The 20695-nt window shown below is 43.6% G+C and overlaps 1 protein-coding gene across 1 annotated transcript in view; it reads right to left on the bottom strand.

The window, feature by feature from the left end:
* Positions 1-2703, bottom strand: part of si:ch211-51h4.2 (uncharacterized) — a 435103-nt gene extending 432400 nt beyond the window's left edge. Inside the window, exon 1 of the mRNA XM_063045772.1 lies at positions 1690-2703. Within this exon, the coding sequence (XP_062901842.1) occupies positions 1690-1810 (121 nt within the window). The 5' untranslated portion in view covers positions 1811-2703. The remainder of the gene's footprint in view (positions 1-1689) is intronic.
* Between the last annotated feature and the right edge of the window lie 17992 nt (positions 2704-20695).

Genomic DNA, 20695 nt, shown 5'->3' on the forward strand with positions numbered 1-20695 from the left:
TCTGCTGATTCTTCAGTCGGGTGAGTTCGAATAAGTGTCACTTCAGATTGAAACACTGAAACTGATCTGTTTGTCTCACTCTTGGTGACACCTCTCTGTACCTTGTTAGTGACAGACAGAGAGAGAGAGAGCCTGTGGCATGTCAAATTGTCAGGTGAACAATAGCTTTGTTAGACTGCAAGTCAAGGTCGCTCTTTGAGGGCTTGCTACTGCTCTCTTGGTGGGTGGTGGGCACTAATGCTTCCTGCTAGAATAAGTGGGAGGAGGGGGAGGGTTGATGCTTGTGCACAGGAAGTGGGTGGGGCTTTGGGGTTCTAATGTTCTTCTGTCTTCATTCCTCCCGGTTTTCTTCTGTTTCATGGACGTCAGCAAAGAGCAAGAATTGCAGGCCGTGTACGGTATATATCCTCTGATATATTAAATGAAACCATTGAACAAGAGAGTGTTTTGAATGAGGTACTGCTTGCCTGAGTAAAGTACATCAGCAAGCACAAAGCACAGATTAGTGGGGTTTGTTTCTTTTAGGACTGGAGCAGCTCAATTTTGATTGAACTGAAGTTGGCATGGGGGGGGGGGGGGAGGGAGGAGATACTCAGCCGGAAAGAAAATTGGTACAATCTAGATCTCCCATCATGGCAGAACACAATGGTTTACAACAACTAGATCACAACCAAAAACAAAGGTTTTGCTGAAGCAAACAAATTAAAGTTGCTAGATTAAATATTAAACCGCATAAAATGAAATTTTCTAAAAATGAACCAGTTAGATTGTCCTCAATTTCAATACAGTATCCAAACCCATTCAAGAACAATTTACGTTACGTGAGGATTTGCGGCACATTCGCACCAGTTATTCCATATTAAAAACAAGGACGTAGGTTACGTCGCAAATGCGTGACCAGTGCAATAAACTTCCGGTAGCAGCAGTGACATATCTTTCTTCTAACTATGCACGAACAATTTGGCTGATTTAATATCCACGTGGAAAAGATGGGGAGGAAGGGGGTGGCGGTTATATCACACAGATTTAAGTTTTGTTTGAACCATTTTAAAAATAAGGACTGCTTATTCTTTTGAAAATCTGTAGAAAGATGCCAGACCTTTACACGTAATCTGATATCATTAAAGAAAATACTTCCCGAGCAGGGCGTACTGGTTATAATGCTCTGGTTATAGTTGACGCGGAGTAATGTTCAGGTGCTGTCAAATCCTTTCATAAGCTAGCTCGGGAGTTTGGGGTTCAGTTATGAACCATAAAAGCAGCAAATGCCCATTTATTAGGCAATGTTTCTAAAAGAATATTTTAATTACTCTCATCCAGATTTTTCCCAAACTACAACACACACAACAAAACTACGCAAGTTATGAAATCGTATTTCAAAACTTATGTGGAAGCCGTCACCCGTATAATCAGCTGATACGTTTAACTCAAGGTGTTGAAATCACACAGAATATATTTGAAAGCAAGATTAAACTACAGTTCCCAGAATACACAAGTAACTCCTTGAATGACACGTAATGCATATATGAAAAGCTGTCGCCAATTACGGCTGAGGAATTCTGTATTTTTACTTTAACTATGGAGGCAGGTAACTACCAGGCAGGGTTTTTATCAGAACATGTTTACATGCTGCAGTCTACTTGTCACTGAGCAATACACAAGATGACATGCGAAACATTTATGACTCACAGCACTGCAGATAAATTAGTTGGGTTTTCCACGGCCGGTCCTCATTCCTCTTGGTGGATTTCAAGGACAGAGGTCTGTATGTGCCCCATGAGGAGGGGCCGGACTGCTGCTCAGGTGCCATTGTTGTTATTACTCGGAGAGTCCGCCCGAGGAGCGGCGAACGCGGAGCGATGGAGAGCGAGGACGCAGGTTCGTGGGTGGCGGCGCCTCACTCGTTTAGAGTACCACTGTGTGCTCGTCCAAATCCCGGGAAATTAGTCCTGGAGATCAAAATCACTAACTTATGAACCTCACGTTCCGTCTTTAGTTTATGCAATTATTAAAGGCGCAAGGTAGTTTTGATGCTTCCGCAGCTGTACTAGCTCATCACCAATTTCCACTTCCGTGAACATACCAAAGGGACATTTAAGCTGTAAAGTGTACATTTTAAAATAAATCTATCTTAAGGCGGCAGTTTGAAGATAAAGGTTTTTTTTTTGCAATTACCGAAAGTAACTGCGATTTGAACTAGGTGAAGGAACTGCTGGAGTCGGCAGAACGATGAAGAAGTTTTTAAACTTAAGGAGCATTATGTTGGATTAGCGTGGAAAACATGACAGTAATGTACCATGTTTTGGCATATTATTATTCCCAAGATCTACTCACTGTAACAAACTGCTTTTGGAAGATCTCGTTTCCTCGATGTCTTGTTTCCTTTAAAGAACTGCCGTCCCAGCACACGAACAATGAATTTGGAACGAGGATGTGCTAGCCGGTCTACTTCCTCATACTTGATTCCATCTTCTGTCAATGGGCAAGAGGATAACCATACCAAAAGTATTTTACAGGTTTCTGAGTTAATAAAGTATTTTTTTGTTTTAGTGATATTTCAAATGTATTTTGGAAGCTTTAGAATGTGAAGTTGCTCTACAAGAAGCTTAGTTATGTTGAACATTGTGGGATGAAGATATAACGTCAGCAAAAATGGCTAAAGTATAGTATAGAGAAATTACATTAAAGTTGTAGGGAACATTGCATACGATGGTTGTGAAGAAAAAACATTTCAGGATTTCTCTGACATTAAATGTATCTTTGAAACCTTTGATGTCCAAAACTTTTGCCTTACTTTATAAAATATTCAGACCAAATAACCAATAAAACCAAACTGGGAAGTTAATGGCTTAAGATGAAATAGTTTTTAAAAAACTGAAAATAAACTGTACAAGTATTAAAATAAGCAGTCTATATACATTTTCCAGAATAATGTTAAAACAAAAAAGTGAGGAAAGTTGAAAGATAGAGTGCAAATGGATGACACTAATTGTGACCACCTACATAGAAAAGCAGATCCCAAATTAATACAGCCAAAATTCTGAATTCAACCAATAGATATTGGACCTCAATGACATATGGGGGCAGCATGTTAGCATAGTGGTTAGCACAACACTTTACAGTACAGGCAACCCAGGTTCAATTCCCACCACTGCCTGTAAAGAGTTTGTACCCTTCTCCCCATGACCACATGGCACAGCTGACTAGGTAATTTTTTTTTCCCAGTTTTAACTTCCCTCAGACTGAATAGTGGTGAGCCCAATTGCAGAGAAAAGTCAGACAAAATTAGCGGGGGGAATCTCAGCAGGCAAGTTACAGGGAGAAGTTCACAAAATTGGGGATTCCTGCAAAGAAAGGCACAGCTTCACTTACAAAACATAACAATCTGACTGAGCAAACAAACCACAGACAAGGAACTTATATAGGGATACAAACAAGGCCCAGGTGATAACAATGAACTATTAATTAGCCTAATAGGCAGGTGAACAGGATGGGGTTGGCCTTGTCATCTCTCTCCCTCTAGTGGCCAGTTTGAGGTGTGACAATGCCCCCTCCTCTAAGCCAGCGGTCCCCAACCACCGGGCTGCGGACCAGTACCGGGCTGCAAAGCATGTGCTACTGGGCCACGAGAAAACGATACGAGTCAGCTGCACCTTTTCTCATTCCCTGTCACGCACTGTTGAACTTGAACATAGGGTTGCCAACTGTCCCGTATTTGCCAAGACATCCCATACATTGGGCTAAATTGGTTTGTCCCATACAGGACCGCCCTTGTCCCATATTTCTCCTGCTAAGGTAGAGCGTTCCTATGAAACTTTTTGTGTTGAAATGGAGTGAAGCGAAGAAGCAATTACCATTAATTTATATGGGAAAAACTTTTGAGCGTTCCCAGACCCAAAAAATAACCTAACAAATCATACCAAATAACACATAAAACCGAAAATAAACATCACTAACATATAGTAAAAGCAGGAATGATATGATAAATACACAGCCTATATAAAGTAGAAATAATGTATGTACAGTGTAGTTGGGAAGATGAAGGCAAAACCGATTTGTGGGGAAAAAAATCGGCACGTACGTGCATGCGCTCACAGGTGCCGGCGCAAGGCTTCATGGTCATGGTAGTCTTTCCTGGGGTAAAGTGTCCCGGGATTTGACTGCTACTTTTGTCCCTTATTTGGGAGTGAGAAAGTTGGCAAACCTAACTGTAAAAGACATGTTGAGGTGAGTTTAACCCTACTTGAACACCCTCCCCGGGTTGGCCGGTCTGCAAGAATATTGTCAATATTAAACCGGTTCGCGGTGCAAAAAAGGTTGGGGACTCTTGCTCTAAGCCCAGCTCCTCGCAACCCTGAATGATCAGCCTGGTGGTGGAAAGACTGGATCAGGTCAGGGTCTAAGAAATGTCATACCAACACCAAGGTATGTTCCTCTGGACTATATCCCTCCCAGTTGACCAGGTAGTGGAGGCTGTGCACATGACGTCAAGAATCAAGTGGTCTCCTCACTGTATAAGTGGGACCACCACCTACAATGTGAGGGGGGCAGGAAGGGAACTAGAGGAGAGGTCGCCACTGGTTTCAACTGAAACTTACTCTCTAGACCCAGGCAGAACCAGCTGGTGCCTGACAGGGTTGACCCATCTAATGATCTTAAATGGCCTCACAAATCTCAGAGACAATTTTCTGGACTTGACTCACAAAGGTAAGGCCTTAGCTGAGAGCCAAACCCTCTGTTCTGGCCTGAAAGGACGAATAAATCTCTGCCTGTTGGGTGGCTTTTTGTGACTGGTTGAGATTCGCTTCAGGGCTGCCCAAGCCCTACTCCAGGTGCTCCTGCACTGAGCAAGGAACTTACCTGCATTTGGAACCCCAGCCTCTGCTTCCTGGCTGGAGAAAAGTGGTGACTGAAACCCAAACTGGCATTGAAATGGGTTTAAACTAGTGAAGGAGCTCTGCAGATTGTGATGTGCCAGTTCTGTCCAGATCAAGAACTGGCTCCAGCAGAATGATTGGGAGCAGCAGAGGTATTTTTCAAGGTCCTGATTGACCTGTTCCATTTGACCATTGGACTGGGGGTGGAAATCTGAAGAGCCAAACAGAGAGAAGAACGTCTTCCATTAAGGGGCCACGATCAGACACAACGTCAACTGGAATGCCATGAACCCTGACAACATTCTGTAGCAAAATACCAGCAGTTTCTTCAGCAGAGGGAAGTTTAGGCAGGGCAGTAAAGTGAGCAGCTTTAGAAAAACAGTCTACCACTACCAGAATTACAGTCTAACCTTGTGATGATGGCAGGCCGGTAATTAAGTCCCTAGAGATGTGGGACCAGGGTTGGTTATGGGATGGGTAGAGGGTGCAGAATCCCAGAAGATATGTGTTGAGTACAGACAGAACAGGCGTGCACAAATGATTGGATATCTCTCATTGTTTCTGGCCACCAAAAGTGTTTTCTAATAAACTCCAAAGTCCCAGGATGCCCAGCAAAATTGGAAGCAAGACCCCACTGGAGAACTTTGGACCTTACTGCCTGAGGAACAAGCTAACACCCTGCTGGAACCCTGTCTGGGATGAGTGCACCACTTTCTACCTCATGGACAGTATCTTCAATGGAATGGCAGACAGGAGCCAGAATGCTGTCTCCAGATATGATGGGCTCTGGAGAGAGGTCCTTCTCAGAACAGTCATACTGGCAGGAAAGGACATCAGCTTTCACATTTTTGGGGCCTGGTCTGTGAGAGACAGTGAAGTTAAAACATGTTAAAAAATGTGCCTACCCAGCCTGCCAGGGATTTAGGTAGTAAGTCCTCCAGATTTTTGCAAGACTTTTGTGATCTATCCATGCAACAAACCATGCTTGGAACCTCCCAACTCACGGCACCATTCTTCTAATGCCAGTTTAACTGCTGGGAGCTTCCAGTTTCCAACATCATAGCTCCTCTCCCCAGGGACAGGCATCTGGAAAAAAAAATGAATGGGGTGAACCTTATCGTCAGTCACAGGTCTCAGAGAGAACAGTTCCAATACCAACGTCGGACACATCTAGCTCAACAATAAAGGGTAAGTCAGGGTTTTGGCATATCAGTATTGGGGCCAAAGTGAAGCGCTTCTTGAATTCATCAAAAGAAGCTTGCACTGCAGTTGTCCAATAAATATGAGACAGAGAGTCTTTAGTAAGTGTGGAGATGGGTGCAGCAATTGTGCTGAAATTGTGAATGAAGCACTGCTGAAATTGGCAAAGTCGAGAAATCGCTGCACCTGCTTTGAGGTCTTTTGCTGTGGCCAGTTGGTTTTCGGTGTAACCTTCTCAGGCTCCATCTGGACAGACAACATAACCTAGGAAGGAGACTTCGGAAGAATGGAACTTATTTTTCAAGCTTCACAAAGAGATGATTTTCATAGAGTTTTTGTCGAACATGCTGAATATACTCTAGAGAGTATGAAACGATTAATGCATCACCTAGATAACACAGAAACAAAACAGTTCAACATCTCTCGAAGACCATCATTGATAAAGGCCTGGAAAACGGTGGGGACATTTTCCAATCCAAACGGCATGACGAGATGTACCCAGTGGCCACCAAGGACGCTACAGGCTATCTTATCACCTTCGCTGATACGTATCCGATTGTAGGTTTTGAGAAAATGGTGGCTTTCTGTGGAAACTCGAACACAAGACAACATCAGTGGGAGAGGATAACAGTTCTTAAAGGTAATTTTATTGATACCTCGATAGTCAATAGAGGGACAAAGGCCACCATCTTTCCTGGAAACAAAAAAGCCAGCACTGGCCAGTGAGGTGGAAGGGTGAATGAAACCAGTCTTCAGAGCATCCTGGATATATTAATCTACGCCCACGGTTTCAGGGGTAGAGAGAGAATGCAGCTGACCTCCAGGGAGAAGTCCAATGACACAGGCATATAGTCTGTGAGGTGGCAACTCAGTAGCTCACCATTTACTAATTAACTTCTCTCAGACCATGATATGCAGGAGGCAAATGTACAAGGTCTAATGAGTGGTCAAGAGTCACAAAGGCTCACCCCTTCAGCTGCTGCAGTGGCTTCATTATGCACTATAGCCACTGGGGAAGCAAGAGAGCTTTAGGAATTCAGACACATAGGGCTCCAACGACGAAGAGATCCAGTGGCCCAGGAGAACTGTGGATCAGGAAGATGCAGTCAGGGATAGCCAAGAATCAGAGGGTCTTGGGAGGACTTGAGGAGCTACAGAGAAAATGTTTCAAGGTGGGTTTTCCCTGTGGTCAAATGAAGAAGCTTTGTTTTGTTCTTGATTACTCCAGAGCCAATGGGCTTGCCATCTGAAGTCTGAACCTTCCAGGGTGAGGCACAGGCCTCAAAGGGAATGCACATCTTCTGTGCCAATTCAATGTCAAGGAAGTTATCAGCTGCACCCGAGTCCACAAATGCACCAAGTGCCATGGTCTTCTCATTGAGGTCATTCCAAGTGAGGGTGGCTGATAGTAGTAAACAGGAGGCGGGGGGGCGGGGGGTTCTCAAGTTGGGCTGTTCCACTCGCTGAGGTCCTCCCATCCTCCAGCGAGCTTTGGCTTTTGCTGCTGGAGACAAGTAGGTAGCTCCATGGTAAAGACAACACCCCTTCCTCATGAGGTAAGCTGGTTAATCTGCCAGCTCAGGAGAAGGTTATCAGTGACAACGGATTTGGAGTGACAAGTACAGCATTCTCTCCTCCTCCCACGAATATGGTTATCAATCCCGAGGGCCATGGTTATGAGCTCCTCTGGGCTGGAACCCCACTCCTTACTGGCTAGTTCATCCTTCACTTCTTCAGAGAGGCCACATCAAAAGGTTGTGAGGAATACCTTCTCCCCATGACAGGTACAAACTCCTTATGGGCAGCAGCAGCAAATGGAGCTGGATCGCCTGTCATGTAAAGCTTTGTGCTAACCCCCACCCTACCATGCTGCCTCATAGGTAGTTGAGGTCTAATATTTATCAGTTGAATTCAGATGTGCGCCTGTGTTTATTTGGGATCTGCTGGTCTATGTAGGTGGTTACGTTTTATGTCATCAGGTAGTACTCTGGTTATCTTTCAACTTTCTTCACTATATTTCAATTGGTACATTTAATGTCAGAGAAATGTATACAATATACATCCTGAAGTTCTTTTTCTTCACAAACATCCACGAAAACAGAGGAGTGTCCCAAAGAATGAATGGCAGTTAAATGTTAGAACCCCAAAGCCCCCCCAACTCCCCACTCCCGTGCATAAACAGCAGCAAAGCGATGATACCCTCCCCCACCAGCGAAAAAGCATCAGCGCCCCCCACCAAGCACTCAAGCGTGCAGCAAAGCATCAATAAAGACACAGACTTGCAGTACTCCAAAGACTAATCATTCACCCAGTAATTTGACATACCACAGGCTCTCTCTTTTTCCCTAATAAGGGAAAAAGAGATGTCCCGGTTTCACAGTGTGAGGGGAGACATGACAAAACAACTCTGATTTATGGTGTTAAAAGTCAGTTGTGTCACTTTTTCCAAGTTCTTTGGCACACAGCCAGCAGCAAGCCTGATGCTTCTGATCTTCCTTGTTCTCCCATGACCAAACAGTCAGCAGCGACATCATCCTTAAGTCTGCCCATCTCCAGAGCCACGAAAATCCAGCACCCTGGAGGTATGCTTGTCTTCTAGGCCACGTCCTTGGCATATCGAAAAGCAGCTAATCATGAAGCCCTGAGAGCGGGTCCCATTCCCGCAAAGAACCAAAGTCAGTGTGTAACTCCATGTCAAGGTCTTTAAAAGAACCTTGAAAGGGGAAAAAAAAAAGAATCAAAGATAGAAATAAAGCTATTGCTAAAGATGCAAGCAAAAGAATCGCCATTTAGCACCATCATCAATCAGTTCCGCCTCTCCTGTGTTGGCTATTTTTCTGTCTTATATGCAATTTATTCCAGAAAATGTATATCAACCTTCACTTTGCTCTTTTTAATATTTGTCTAGCTCATTTTCTGAACAGTCTCCTCAAAATCCATTATCTGCCCAATATGGTTTTTACAGGTTATTTGAGCTAAATATTAAATTTTGTAAAGCAAGGTAATGGTACAAACAAAAGCACAACTTCACTCACAATAGATAACTCCAAAACTGAGCAAAGAAACAAAGAATAAGGAACAAGGACCAAGGAACTTGGAACTTATATAAGGCTACAAACAAGGCAAAGGTGAAAACATTGAACTAATAATTAGTCTAATAGGCAGGTGAGAAGGAAAGGTTTGACCTTGTCATCTCTGCCTCCCTCTGGTGGCCATTGCAAGGTGTGACACCACATAGGTTTTCTCCGGTTGCTATGGTTTCCTCCCACAGTTCAAAGACATACCAGTTGGTAGCTTAATTGGTTGCTGTAAATTGACCCTGGATTAGACTCAGGTTATTTCGGGGGATTGCTGGGTGGTGTGGCTCGAGGGGCCAGAAGGGACAATTCTGTTCTGTATCTCAATAAAATAAATAAATCAGCAATAGCTGAGGAATGCAGGAAGCCATTTCTTAGTTTAATGCCCAAAAGGTTTCAAGCCCAGGGTCTAACCTGTGCAACACTGGTCAAATTTCTCTTTGAGACCAAGAGGAAGTGACAGAGTTAAAACTTCTTCAATGCATCACCAGGGTCCACACAAGATACATCACTATTAATGCCCCCAGCTACTATCTGAACATAAACGGAGATTATAGATGAAAAAAATTGCTAAAGTATCTGTGTATTAAATGGGTGTTGATTATGCAGGTAGTGTTTCCATATGATAAAATAATTTTTCTGCACCTCAGTTCTAAAAGGATGTCCTTCAATCCTGAAGTCATGGCCTCTTGTGCTAGAGTCCCCTACCATGAAAAATAACTTTGCCATATCTAATCTGTTCAGGCTTAACATTCAGAATGTTTCTATGAGATCCCCCGCTTATTCTCCTGAACTCCAGGGAATACAGCCCAAGAGCTGCCAGACATTCCTCATATGGTAACCCTTTCATTCCTGGAATCATTCCCGTGAATCTTCTCTGAACCCTCTCCAATATCAGTATACCCGTTCTAAAATAAGAAGCCCAAAACTGAATACTCCAAGTGTGGTCTCATGGGTGCCTTATAGAGCCGCAACATCACATCACTGCTCTTATAGTCTATACCTCCAGAAATGAATGCCAACATTGCATTTGCTTTCTTCAAAACCAATTCAACCTGGAGGTTAACCTTTAGGGTACCCTGCACAAGGACTCTCAAGTCCCTTTGCAGCTCTGCATTTTGAATTCTCTCCCCATCTTAAATAATAGTCTGCCCATCTATTTCTTCCACCAAAGTGCATGACCATACACTTTACAACATTATATTTCATTTGCCACTTCTTTGCCCATTCCCCTGAACGATCTAAGTCTCTCTGCAGGCTCTCTGTCTCCTCAACACTACCCACTCCTCCACTTATCTTTGTATCATCAGCAAATTTAGCCACAAATCCATTAATACCATAGTCCAAATCATTGACATACATCATAAAAAGCATCGGTCCCAACACCGACCCATGTGGAACTCCACTGGTAACTGGCAGCCAGTCAGAATAGGGTCCTTTTATTCCCACTCTCTGTTTTCTACTGACTAGCCAATGCTCCACCCATGCTAGTAACTCCCCTGTATTTCCATGGGCTCTTATCTTGCTAAGCAGCCTCATGTGCAGCACCTTGTCACAGGCCTTCTGAAAATCCAAGTAGACCACGTCTACTGCATCTCCTTTGTCTACCCTGCTTGTAATTTCCTCAAAGAATTGCAGTAGGTTTGTCAGGCAGGCTCTTCCTTTCAGGAAACCATGCTGGCTTTGGCCTATTTTGTCATGTAGCTCCAGGTAATCCATAATCTCATCCCTAACAATCAATTCCAACAACTTCCCAACCACTGATGTCAGGCTAACAGGTCTATAGTTTCCTTTCTGCTGGCTCCCATCCTTCTTAAATAGCAGAGTAACATTTGCAATTTTCCAGTCATCCGGTACAATGCCAGAATCTGTCGATTCTTGAAAGATCATTGTTAATGCCTCTGCAATCTCTCCAGCTACTTCCTTCAGAACCTGAGGGAGCATTCCATCAGGTCCAGGAGATTTATTCACCCTCGGACCATTAAGCTTCCTGAGCACCTTCTCAGTCATAATTTTCACTGCACATACTTCACTTTCCTGACACCCTTGAAATGTCCGGTATACTGCAGATGTCTTCCACTGTGAAGACTGTTGCAAAATATGCATTCAGCTCCTCTGCCATCTCTGCGCTTCTCATTGCAATATCTCCAGCGTCATTTTCTATTGGTCCTCTATCTACCTTCAACTCTCTTTTACCCTTGATATACTTAAAAAATATTTTAGTATCTTCTTTGATATTAGTTGCCAGCTTCTTCTCATAATTCATCTTTTCCTTCCCAATGACCTTCTTAGTTTCCTTCTGCAAGTTTTTAAAAGCTCCCCAATCCTCTATCTTGTCACTAGCTCTAACTTCACTGTATGCCCTCTCTTTTGCTTTTACTTTGGTTATGACTTCACTTGTCAGTCATGGTAGTGTCCTTCTTCCCTTTGAAAATTTCTTCTTATTTGGAAAATATCTGTCTTGCACTTCCCTCATTTTTCGCAGAAACTCCAGCCATTGCTGCTCTGCTGTCCTTCTAGTCAAGTTTGACCAGTTCCCCTCTCATGCCATTGTAATTTCCATTATTCCATTGAAATATCGACACATTGGAATTTAGTTTTTCCTTCTCAAATTTCAAAGTGAACTGGATCATATTGTGATCACTGTTCCCTAAGGGTTCCTTAACCTTAAGCTCTCTTATCACCTTTGGATCATTGCACAACACAGAATCCAGCACAGCTGATCCCCTGATGGGCTCAACAACAAGCTGCTCTAAAAAGCCATCCCTTAGACATTCTACAAATTCTCTCCCTTGAGGTCCAATACTGGCCTGGTTTTCCTAATCCACTTTCATGTTAAAATCCCCAACGATTATCATGACATTGCCTTTCTGACACACTGTTTCTGTCTCCTGCTGTAATTTGTAATCCACATCCCGGCTGCTGTTTGGAGGCCTATATACAACTATTAGGGTCCTTTTACCCTTGCCACTTCTTAACTCAACACATAAAGTCACTATACCTTCCAATACTATGTCATCTCTTTCCAATGATTTAATATTATTTCTTATGCACAGAGCCACGCCACCCTCTCTGCCTACTAACCTGTCTTTTGGATATACTGTATATCCTTGGACGTTCAGTTCCCAATGGCAGCCATCCTTTAGCGAAGTTTCAGAGATGGCCACAACGTCATATTGCTGAATTTCAAGATTGTCCATTTTATTCCTTATGGTGCATGCACTCTCAGTCCAATATTTACTGCTTTCTGTTTTAACTGCAACACAAGTCTATTGTAACCCCCCTGGCCACCCTTAGGGTTGCTTGGCTTGCTGTCGTCTAGGGAAACAGCCCTCGGCCCCAGCAAACTGGGTAATTAGTTTGTGTGGATGTTGTGTGATGTACCCCACCCTGCCCAAATAACAGACAATACACCAGATACGATTAAATGATTTACAGTTTATAGATATTACTGGAACTATATAATTTATAGAGAATAAAATATAAAAGGAAAATAAAAGGCGCCACACTTATCAAAGTTCAATCTCTTCGTGCACAAACAGTTGGAGCTCAGGACCCTTCTTCTTCACCCTGCGACCCCTCGGACCACCTCGACCGGCCGCCTGGGACCAACAACAGTGCTCAACCAGACGCTCCACATGAGTCCGTCTCCGTCTCCTCTCCTCGCCGAACGCCCTCCTCGGGGTCCAACCCCATTAGGGGACTCACAGCACCTGGTCCATCCTCTGTCTCTCTCTCCTGCCTTCTCCCTCCAAAATCCCACACATACAAATCTTCCAGATACACCAAAATCATAACAAATCGTAACATTTTCTTATCATCGCCTAACCCAAAACAAACTCAGTGTTTAACATAACAAAGAAGCCATTTTAATTAGCCTATGCAGTAACATAAGAGACGAAACCCCCTTACACTATTGCTCTGTAACTCATACCACTGGCTTTGATTAAGCCTCATCTCCTGCCTGTTCTTTCTATCATCTCTGTTGCACGCTATCTTTGATTCATTTCTATTTTCCCCTTCCTCAACCCTACCACTCCGCTTCCCATCCCCCTGCCAAATTAGTTTAAACCCTCCCTAACAGCTCTATTAGTGGAGGAACATTGTATCATTTCCTAATGCATGCATTACTAAATGACAATAAAAGAGGACTGCGTGTCCTCATAATCTAATCTAATCTATTAAATGTGCCTGCTAGGATATTTGGGTTCAGGTGTAACCCGTCCTTTTGTGCAGGTCAATAGACAATAGGTGCAGGAGTAGGCCATTTGGTCCTTCGAGCCAGCACCGCCATTCACTGTGATCATGGCTGATCATCCACAATCAGTATCCAGTTCCTGCCTTATCCCCATAACCTTTGATTCCACTATCTTTAAGAGCTCTATCCATCTTTTTCTTGAAAGTATCCAGAGACTTGGCCTCCACTGCCTTCTGGGGCAGAGCATTCCATATATCCACCACTCTCTGGGTGAAAAAATTTTTCCAAAACTCAGTTCTAAATGGCCTACCCCTTATTCTTAAACTGTGACCTCTGGGTCTGGACTCACCCATCAGCGGGAACATGCTTCCTACCTCCAGCGTGTCCAATCCCTTAATAATCTTATATGTTTCAATACGATCCTCTCTCAGCCTTCTAAATTCCAGAGTATACAAGCCCAGTCGCTCCAATCTTTCGACATATGACAGTCCCGCCATCCCGGAAATTAACCTTGTGAACCTACGCTGCACTCCCTCAATAGCAAGAATGTCCTTCCTCAAATTTGGAGACCAAAACTGCACACAGTACTCCAGGTGTGGTCTCACCAGGGCCCTGTACAGCTGCAGAAGGACCTCTTTGCTCTTATACTCAATTTCCCTTGTTATGAAGGCCAGCATGCCATTAGCTTTCTTCACTGCCTGCTGTACTTGCATGCTTGCTTTCAGTGACTGATGTACAAGAACACCTAGATCTCGTTGTGCTTCCCCTTTTCCTAACTTGACTCCATTTAGATAATAATCTGCCTTCCCGTTCTTACCACCAAAGTGGATAACCTCACATTTATCCACATTAAACTACATCTGCCATGCATCTGCCCACTCATCCAGCCTGTCCAAGTCACCCTGCATTCTCATAACATCCTCCTCACATTTCACACTGCCACTCACCTTTGTGTCATCGGCAAATTTGCTAATGTTACTTTTAATTCCCTCATCTAAATCATTAATATATATTGTAAACAGCTGCGGTCCCAGCACTGAACCCTGCGGTACCCCACTGGTCACCGCCTGCCATTCCGAAAGGGACCCATTAATCGCTACTCTTTGTTTCCTGTCAGCCAGCCAATTTTCAATCCATGTCAGTACTCTGCTCCCAATACCATGTGCCCTAATTTTGCCCACTAATCTCCTATGTGGGACTTTATCAAAGGCTTTTTGAAAGTCCGGGTACAGTACATCCACTGGCTCTCCCTTGTCAATTTTCATAGTTACATCCTCAAAAAATTCCAGAATTTAGTCAAGCACGATTTCCCCTTCATAAATCCATGCTGACTAGGACCGATCCTGTTACTGCTATCCTGATGTGTCGTAATTTCATCTTTTATAATTGACTCCAGCATCTTTCCCACCACCGACATCAGGCTAACCGGTCTATAATTCCCTGTTTTCTCTCTTCCTCCCTTCTTGAAGAGAGGGACAACATTGGCCATCCTCCAAACCACAGGATCTGATCCTGAATCTATAGAACATTGGAAAATGATTACCAATGTGATAAGTACCCTGGGATGCAGAACATCAGGTCCCGGAGACTTATCAGCCTTCAGACCCAACAGCCTATCCAACACCATTTCCTGCCTCATATAAATTTCCTTCAATTCATCCATTACCCTCGGTTCTTTGGCCACTATTACATCTGGGAGATTGTTTGTGTCTTCCCTAGTGAAGACAGATCCAAAGTACCTGTTCATCTCGTCTGCCATTTCCTTGTTCCCCATAATAAATTCACCTGCTTCTGTCTTCAAGGGCCCAATTTTGGTCTTAACTATTTTTTTCCTTATCATATACCTAAAGAAGCTTTTACTATCCTCCTTTATATTCTTGGCTAGTTTACCTTCGTACCTCATTTTTTCTCCATGTATTGCCTTTTTAGTTACCTTCTGTTGCTCTTAAAAGTTTCCCAATCCTCCGGCTTCCCACTCGTCTTTGCTATGTTATACTTCTTTTTTATTTTTATACTGTCCATTACTTCCCTTGTCAGCCACGGCCTCTCCTTACTCCCCTTAGGATCTTTCTTCCTCTTTGGAATGAACTGATCCTGCACCTTCCGCATTATTCCCAGAAACACTTGCCATTGCTGTTCCACTGTCATCCCTGCTAGGGTATTGTTCCATTGAACTTTGGCCAGCTCCTCCCTCATAGCACCATAGTTCCCTTTGTTCAACTGTAATACTGACACTTCGGAGTTTCCCTTCTCCCTCTCAAATTGTAGATTAAAGCTTATCATATTATGGTCACTACCTCCTAAAGGCTCTTTTACCTCGAGGTCCCTGATCAAATCCGGTTCATTGCACAACACTAAATCTAGAATTGCATTCTCTCTGGTGGGCTCCAGTACAAGCTGTTCTAAGAATCCATCTCGGAGGGACTCCACAAACTCCCTTTCTTGGGGTCCAGTACCAACCAGTCTACCTGCATGTTGAAATCCCCCATGACAACTGTAGCATTACCTTTGCGACATGCCAATTTTAACTCTTGATTCAACTTACACCCTACATCCAGACTACTGTTTGGGGGCCTGTAGATAACTCCCATTAGGGTCTTTCTACCCTTAGAATTTCTCAGTTCTATCCATATTGACTCTACGTCTCCTGATTCTATGTCCCCCCTCGCAAGGGACTGAATATCATTCCTCACCAACAGAGCCACTCTACCCCCTCTGCCCATCAGTCTGTCCTTTTGATAGGACGTATATCCTTGAATATTCATTTCCCAGGTCCTGTCCACTTGAAGCCATGTCTCTGTTATTCCCACAACATCATACTTACCAATTTCCAACTGAGCCTCAAGCTCATCCACTTTATTTCTTATACTCCGTGCATTCATATACAATACTTTTAATTCATTATTCCCCTCACCTCCCATATCAATTCCTATTTCACTTGGCCATACTGTACGATCCCTTCTCGAGCTTTCTGCTCTGTTGATTCTGCTGTCTTTCTTAACTTTTCTTATTCTCACTTTCCCTGTATCTCCATCCTTATGTTTCCAGTTCGTCCCCTCCCCCCCCCCCACTACTTAGTTTAAACACACCCGTGTTGCAGAGGCAAACCTGCCTGCCAGAATGCTGGTGCCCTGCTTATTAAGGTGCAACCCGTCCCTTTTGTACAATTCATCCTTACCCCGAAACATACCCCAGTGGTCCAAGAATGTAAATCCTTGCTTCCTGCACCAGTTCCTCAGCCACACATTCAGATCCATTATCTCCCTGTTCTTGACCACTCCAGCACGGGGAACTGGAAGCAAATTGGAGATAACCACCCTCATACCTCCCTCAGAAGAGGCCTCAATGACCCAGGAATCTGAAGCCCTGCCCCCTACACCAATGTTTCAGCCACACATTAATACACCTGAGCATGCTGTTGTTGCAATCGCTAGCACGTGGTACAGGCAGCAATCCTGAGATTACTACCCTAGAGGTCCTGCCTTTCAGCTTCCTACCTAACTCCCTGAATTCTCTCTTCAGGACCTCCTCCCTTTTTCTACCTATGTCATTGGTACCAACATGTACCAATAGACAATAGGCAATAGACAATAGGTGCAGGAGTAGGCCATTCAGCCCTTTGAGCCAGCACCGCCATTCACTGTGATCATGGCTGATCATCCACAATCAGTATCCAGTTCCTGCCTTATCCTCATAACCTTTGATTCCGCTATCTTTAAGAGCTCTATCCATCTCTTTCTTGAAAGTATCCAGAGACTTGGCCTCCACTGCCTTCTGGGGCAGAGCATTGCACATATCCACCACTCTCTGGGTGAAAAAGTTTTTCCTCAACTCTGTTCTAAATGGCCTACCCCTTATTCTTAAACTGTGACCTCTGGTTCTAAATTCACCCATCAGTGGGTACATGCTTCCTGCCTCCAGTGTGTCCAATCCCTTAACAATCTTATATGTTTCAATCAGATCCCCTCTCATCGTTCTAAATTCCAGTGTATACAAGCCCAGTCGCTCCAATCTTTCATCATATGACAGTCCCGCCATCCCGGGAATTAACCTTGTAAACCTACGCTGCACTCCCTCAATAGCAAGAATGTACTTCCTCAAATTTGGAGACCAAAACTGCACACAATACTCCAGGTGTGGTCTCACCAGGGCCCTGTACAGCTGCAGAAGGACCCCTTTGCTCCTATACTCAATTCCCCTTGTTATGAAGGCCAGCATACCATTAGCTTTCTTCACTGCCTGCTGTACCTGCATGCTTGCTTTCAGGGACTGATGTACAAGAACACCTAGATCTCATTGTACTTCCCCTTTTCCTAACTTGACTCCATTTCGATAATAATCTGCCTTCCTGTTCTTACCACCAAAGTGGATAACCTCACATTTATCCACATTAAACTACATCTGCCATGCATCTGACCACTCACCCAGGCTGTCCAAGTCACCCTGCATTCTCATAACATCCTCACATTTCACACTGCCACTCAGCCTTGCGGCATCTGCAAATTTGCTAATTTTACTTTTAATTCCCTTCATCTAAATCATTAATGTATATTGTAAACAGCTGCGGTCCCAGCACTGAACCCTGTGGTATCCCACTGGTCACCACCTGCCATTCGAAAGGGACCCGTTAATCGCTACTCTTTGTTTCCTGTCAGCCAGCCAATTTTCAATCCATGTCAGTACTCTGCCCCCAATACCATGTGCCCTAATTTTGCCCTCTAATCTCCTATGTGGGACTTTATCAAAGGCTTTCTGAAAGTCCAGGTACACTACATCCACTGACTCTCCCTTGTCAATTTTCATAGTTACATCCTCAAAAAATTCCAGAAGATTAGTCAAGCACGATTTCCCCTTCGTAAATCCATGCTGACTTGGACCTATCCTGTTACTGCTATCCAGATGTGTTGTAATTTCATCTTTTATAATTGACTCCAGCATCTTTCCCACCACTGACGTCAGGCTAACCAGTCTATAATTCCCTGTTTTCTTTCTCCCTCCTTTCTTGAAAAGTGGGACAACTTTAGCCACCCTCCAATCCACAGGAACTGATCCTGAATCTATAGAACATTAGAAAATGATTACCAATGCATCCATGATTTCTAAAGCCACCTCCTTAAGTACCCTGGGATGCAGACCATCAGGTCCCAGGGACTTATCAGCCTTTAGACCCAACAGTCTATCCAACACTATTTCCTGCCTAATATAAATATCCTTCAGTTCGTCTATCCAAGACTTCTGGCTGTTCACCCTCTCCCTTCAGAATACTCTGCACCCGAGCCAAGACATCCCATACCCTAGCACCTGGGAGGCAATGCACCATGTGGGTATGTCTATCAGGCTGACAGAACCTCCTGTCCGTTCCCCTCACTATGGAATCCCCTATGACTACAGCACGAGTGGCTGTGGAGGCCAAGACATTGGGTGTAATTAAGGCAGAGATAGATAGGTTCTTGTTTAGCCAGGGCAGCAAAGGGTATGGGGTGAAACCAGGGGAGTGGGGATGACTGGAAGAATTGGATCAGCCCATGATTGAACGGTGGAGCAGACTCAATGGGCCGAATGGCTTACTTCTGCTCCTATATCTTATGATCTTGTGTCTTATGCTATTCAGTACTTGCATTTGAAGGTCACAATGTTATGTCTGAAATGCCATGCATTTTCTTACATGGCAAATAATGTCATGAAATGTTTCAAAGGAAAGAGCTGTAGTCCAGCAGTTCTCAAATGTAGGTTACAGCCCTGCAGACAGCTGCTCCAATATCAACAAGTGTACTGCAGTAAATGGTGAATTTTTGACAACGCAATACAGACAGGAAGCTGGTATGACCAAATATGCCCCTTAGTTAAAGGAGAGACATAGGATGTGATTGAATAAAGAAAGTTCTGCTTTGTTGAAGGGGTGGGGTGGGGTCGTGGCTGACTGTCAGGGCAATCTCCAGAAGGGCTGAGATAAAGTGGGAAGTGAACTGTCAATGTTCTGCCTAATTCGTAAGACAATGTCTCAAAGATGCATGGAGTCTCACTAATATGTCATGGTGAAACCTCATGTTCAAACATCCAGCTCTTCAGAAAATGATTTTTAACTTCTGACATTCAGGACCCATACGTGTAACAACAGTGCTAAAACCCCATGTGAAAACTAATAATTCAAAAAAGTCAATGCACTGATCAAGTCTGACATACTCACACAGACCACAATTACCTAGCCAATGACACATGATGCATCTCAATTATGCAGGTAAATATTGAAACAACAAGCACACAATTTCTTTTCCAGGCACGTTGCAGAAACAGTGCCTATGTTGCCCTCAGCCAGATGAAAGAGTTGGGAGCTAGGTTCCCAGAAGAATCTGCCCTAGTCTCCATAGTGGAGCAAACAACACAGCTCAGGTGACCAACAATGTTCCCTCTAATTTGTAGTGTGTGCAAAAATTTTTTGCCCGGTGACAACAACATGTGTGCACTGAATTTTATATACAGAGGTATTCATTTTAACAGCTAGCAAACACTGTCAGTAAGAACTTTGATTGCTTCTAGGTTTGATCATTTTTGCTCTCGTTCATCTGCACTCACAAAACATACATAGCAGGCCTTTCGCCGGAGCTTATGCACACCGTCCATATGTGATTTGTTTGCTAAATGATGCTATAAAAAGGCAAGTTTCCAAATATCACTCCATTTCTTTCCACTTGCAAATTCTCCAGCAACTTTTGCATCATGATGAACATACAGGTAACACCGGTTTCTGTGTTGTATATAAATATTTCTCTCAGCTGCACATTCCTGACCTAATTATTATTGGTGTAGCAGTTTCTACTGTTTCATTAAGCCATTGCACTAAAAAGAACTAGCAGTTCTTTTGTGCTTCATGCCCTTTGCTTCTTTGGAATTTGGCATACGAAATCAATAATTTCTTCAAAAAAAGCAGTATAAGTAAGCCAGTTCTAAAATCTGCAGACAAATCATTGCGAACTCCATGTTGTCAACACCATCTACATCAGAAACTGGAAAAGGAAAAAGAAATATCTGAGGCATGTAAGAATGGAACAGCAGTTATCATGGGGGACTTTAACTTGCACATATATTGGGTGAAACAAGTTGTCAAGGCAGTCTCGAGGAGGACTTCGTAGAATGCATCCGAGATTGCTTTCTCGAACAGCATGTTATTGAACCTACAAAGGAATATGATATCTTGGATCTGGTCCTGTGCAATGAGACAGGTAAAATCAGCAATCTTTTCGTTAGGGATCCTCTTGGAAAGAGTGATCACATATGACTGAGTTTCTCATACAAATGGAGGGTGCAATAGCTTGATCTAAAACCAGTGTATTATGCCTACACAA

This window comes from Mobula hypostoma, chromosome 4 (genome assembly GCF_963921235.1).
Source record: "Mobula hypostoma chromosome 4, sMobHyp1.1, whole genome shotgun sequence".
Classification (NCBI taxonomy): Eukaryota; Metazoa; Chordata; class Chondrichthyes; order Myliobatiformes; family Myliobatidae; genus Mobula; species Mobula hypostoma.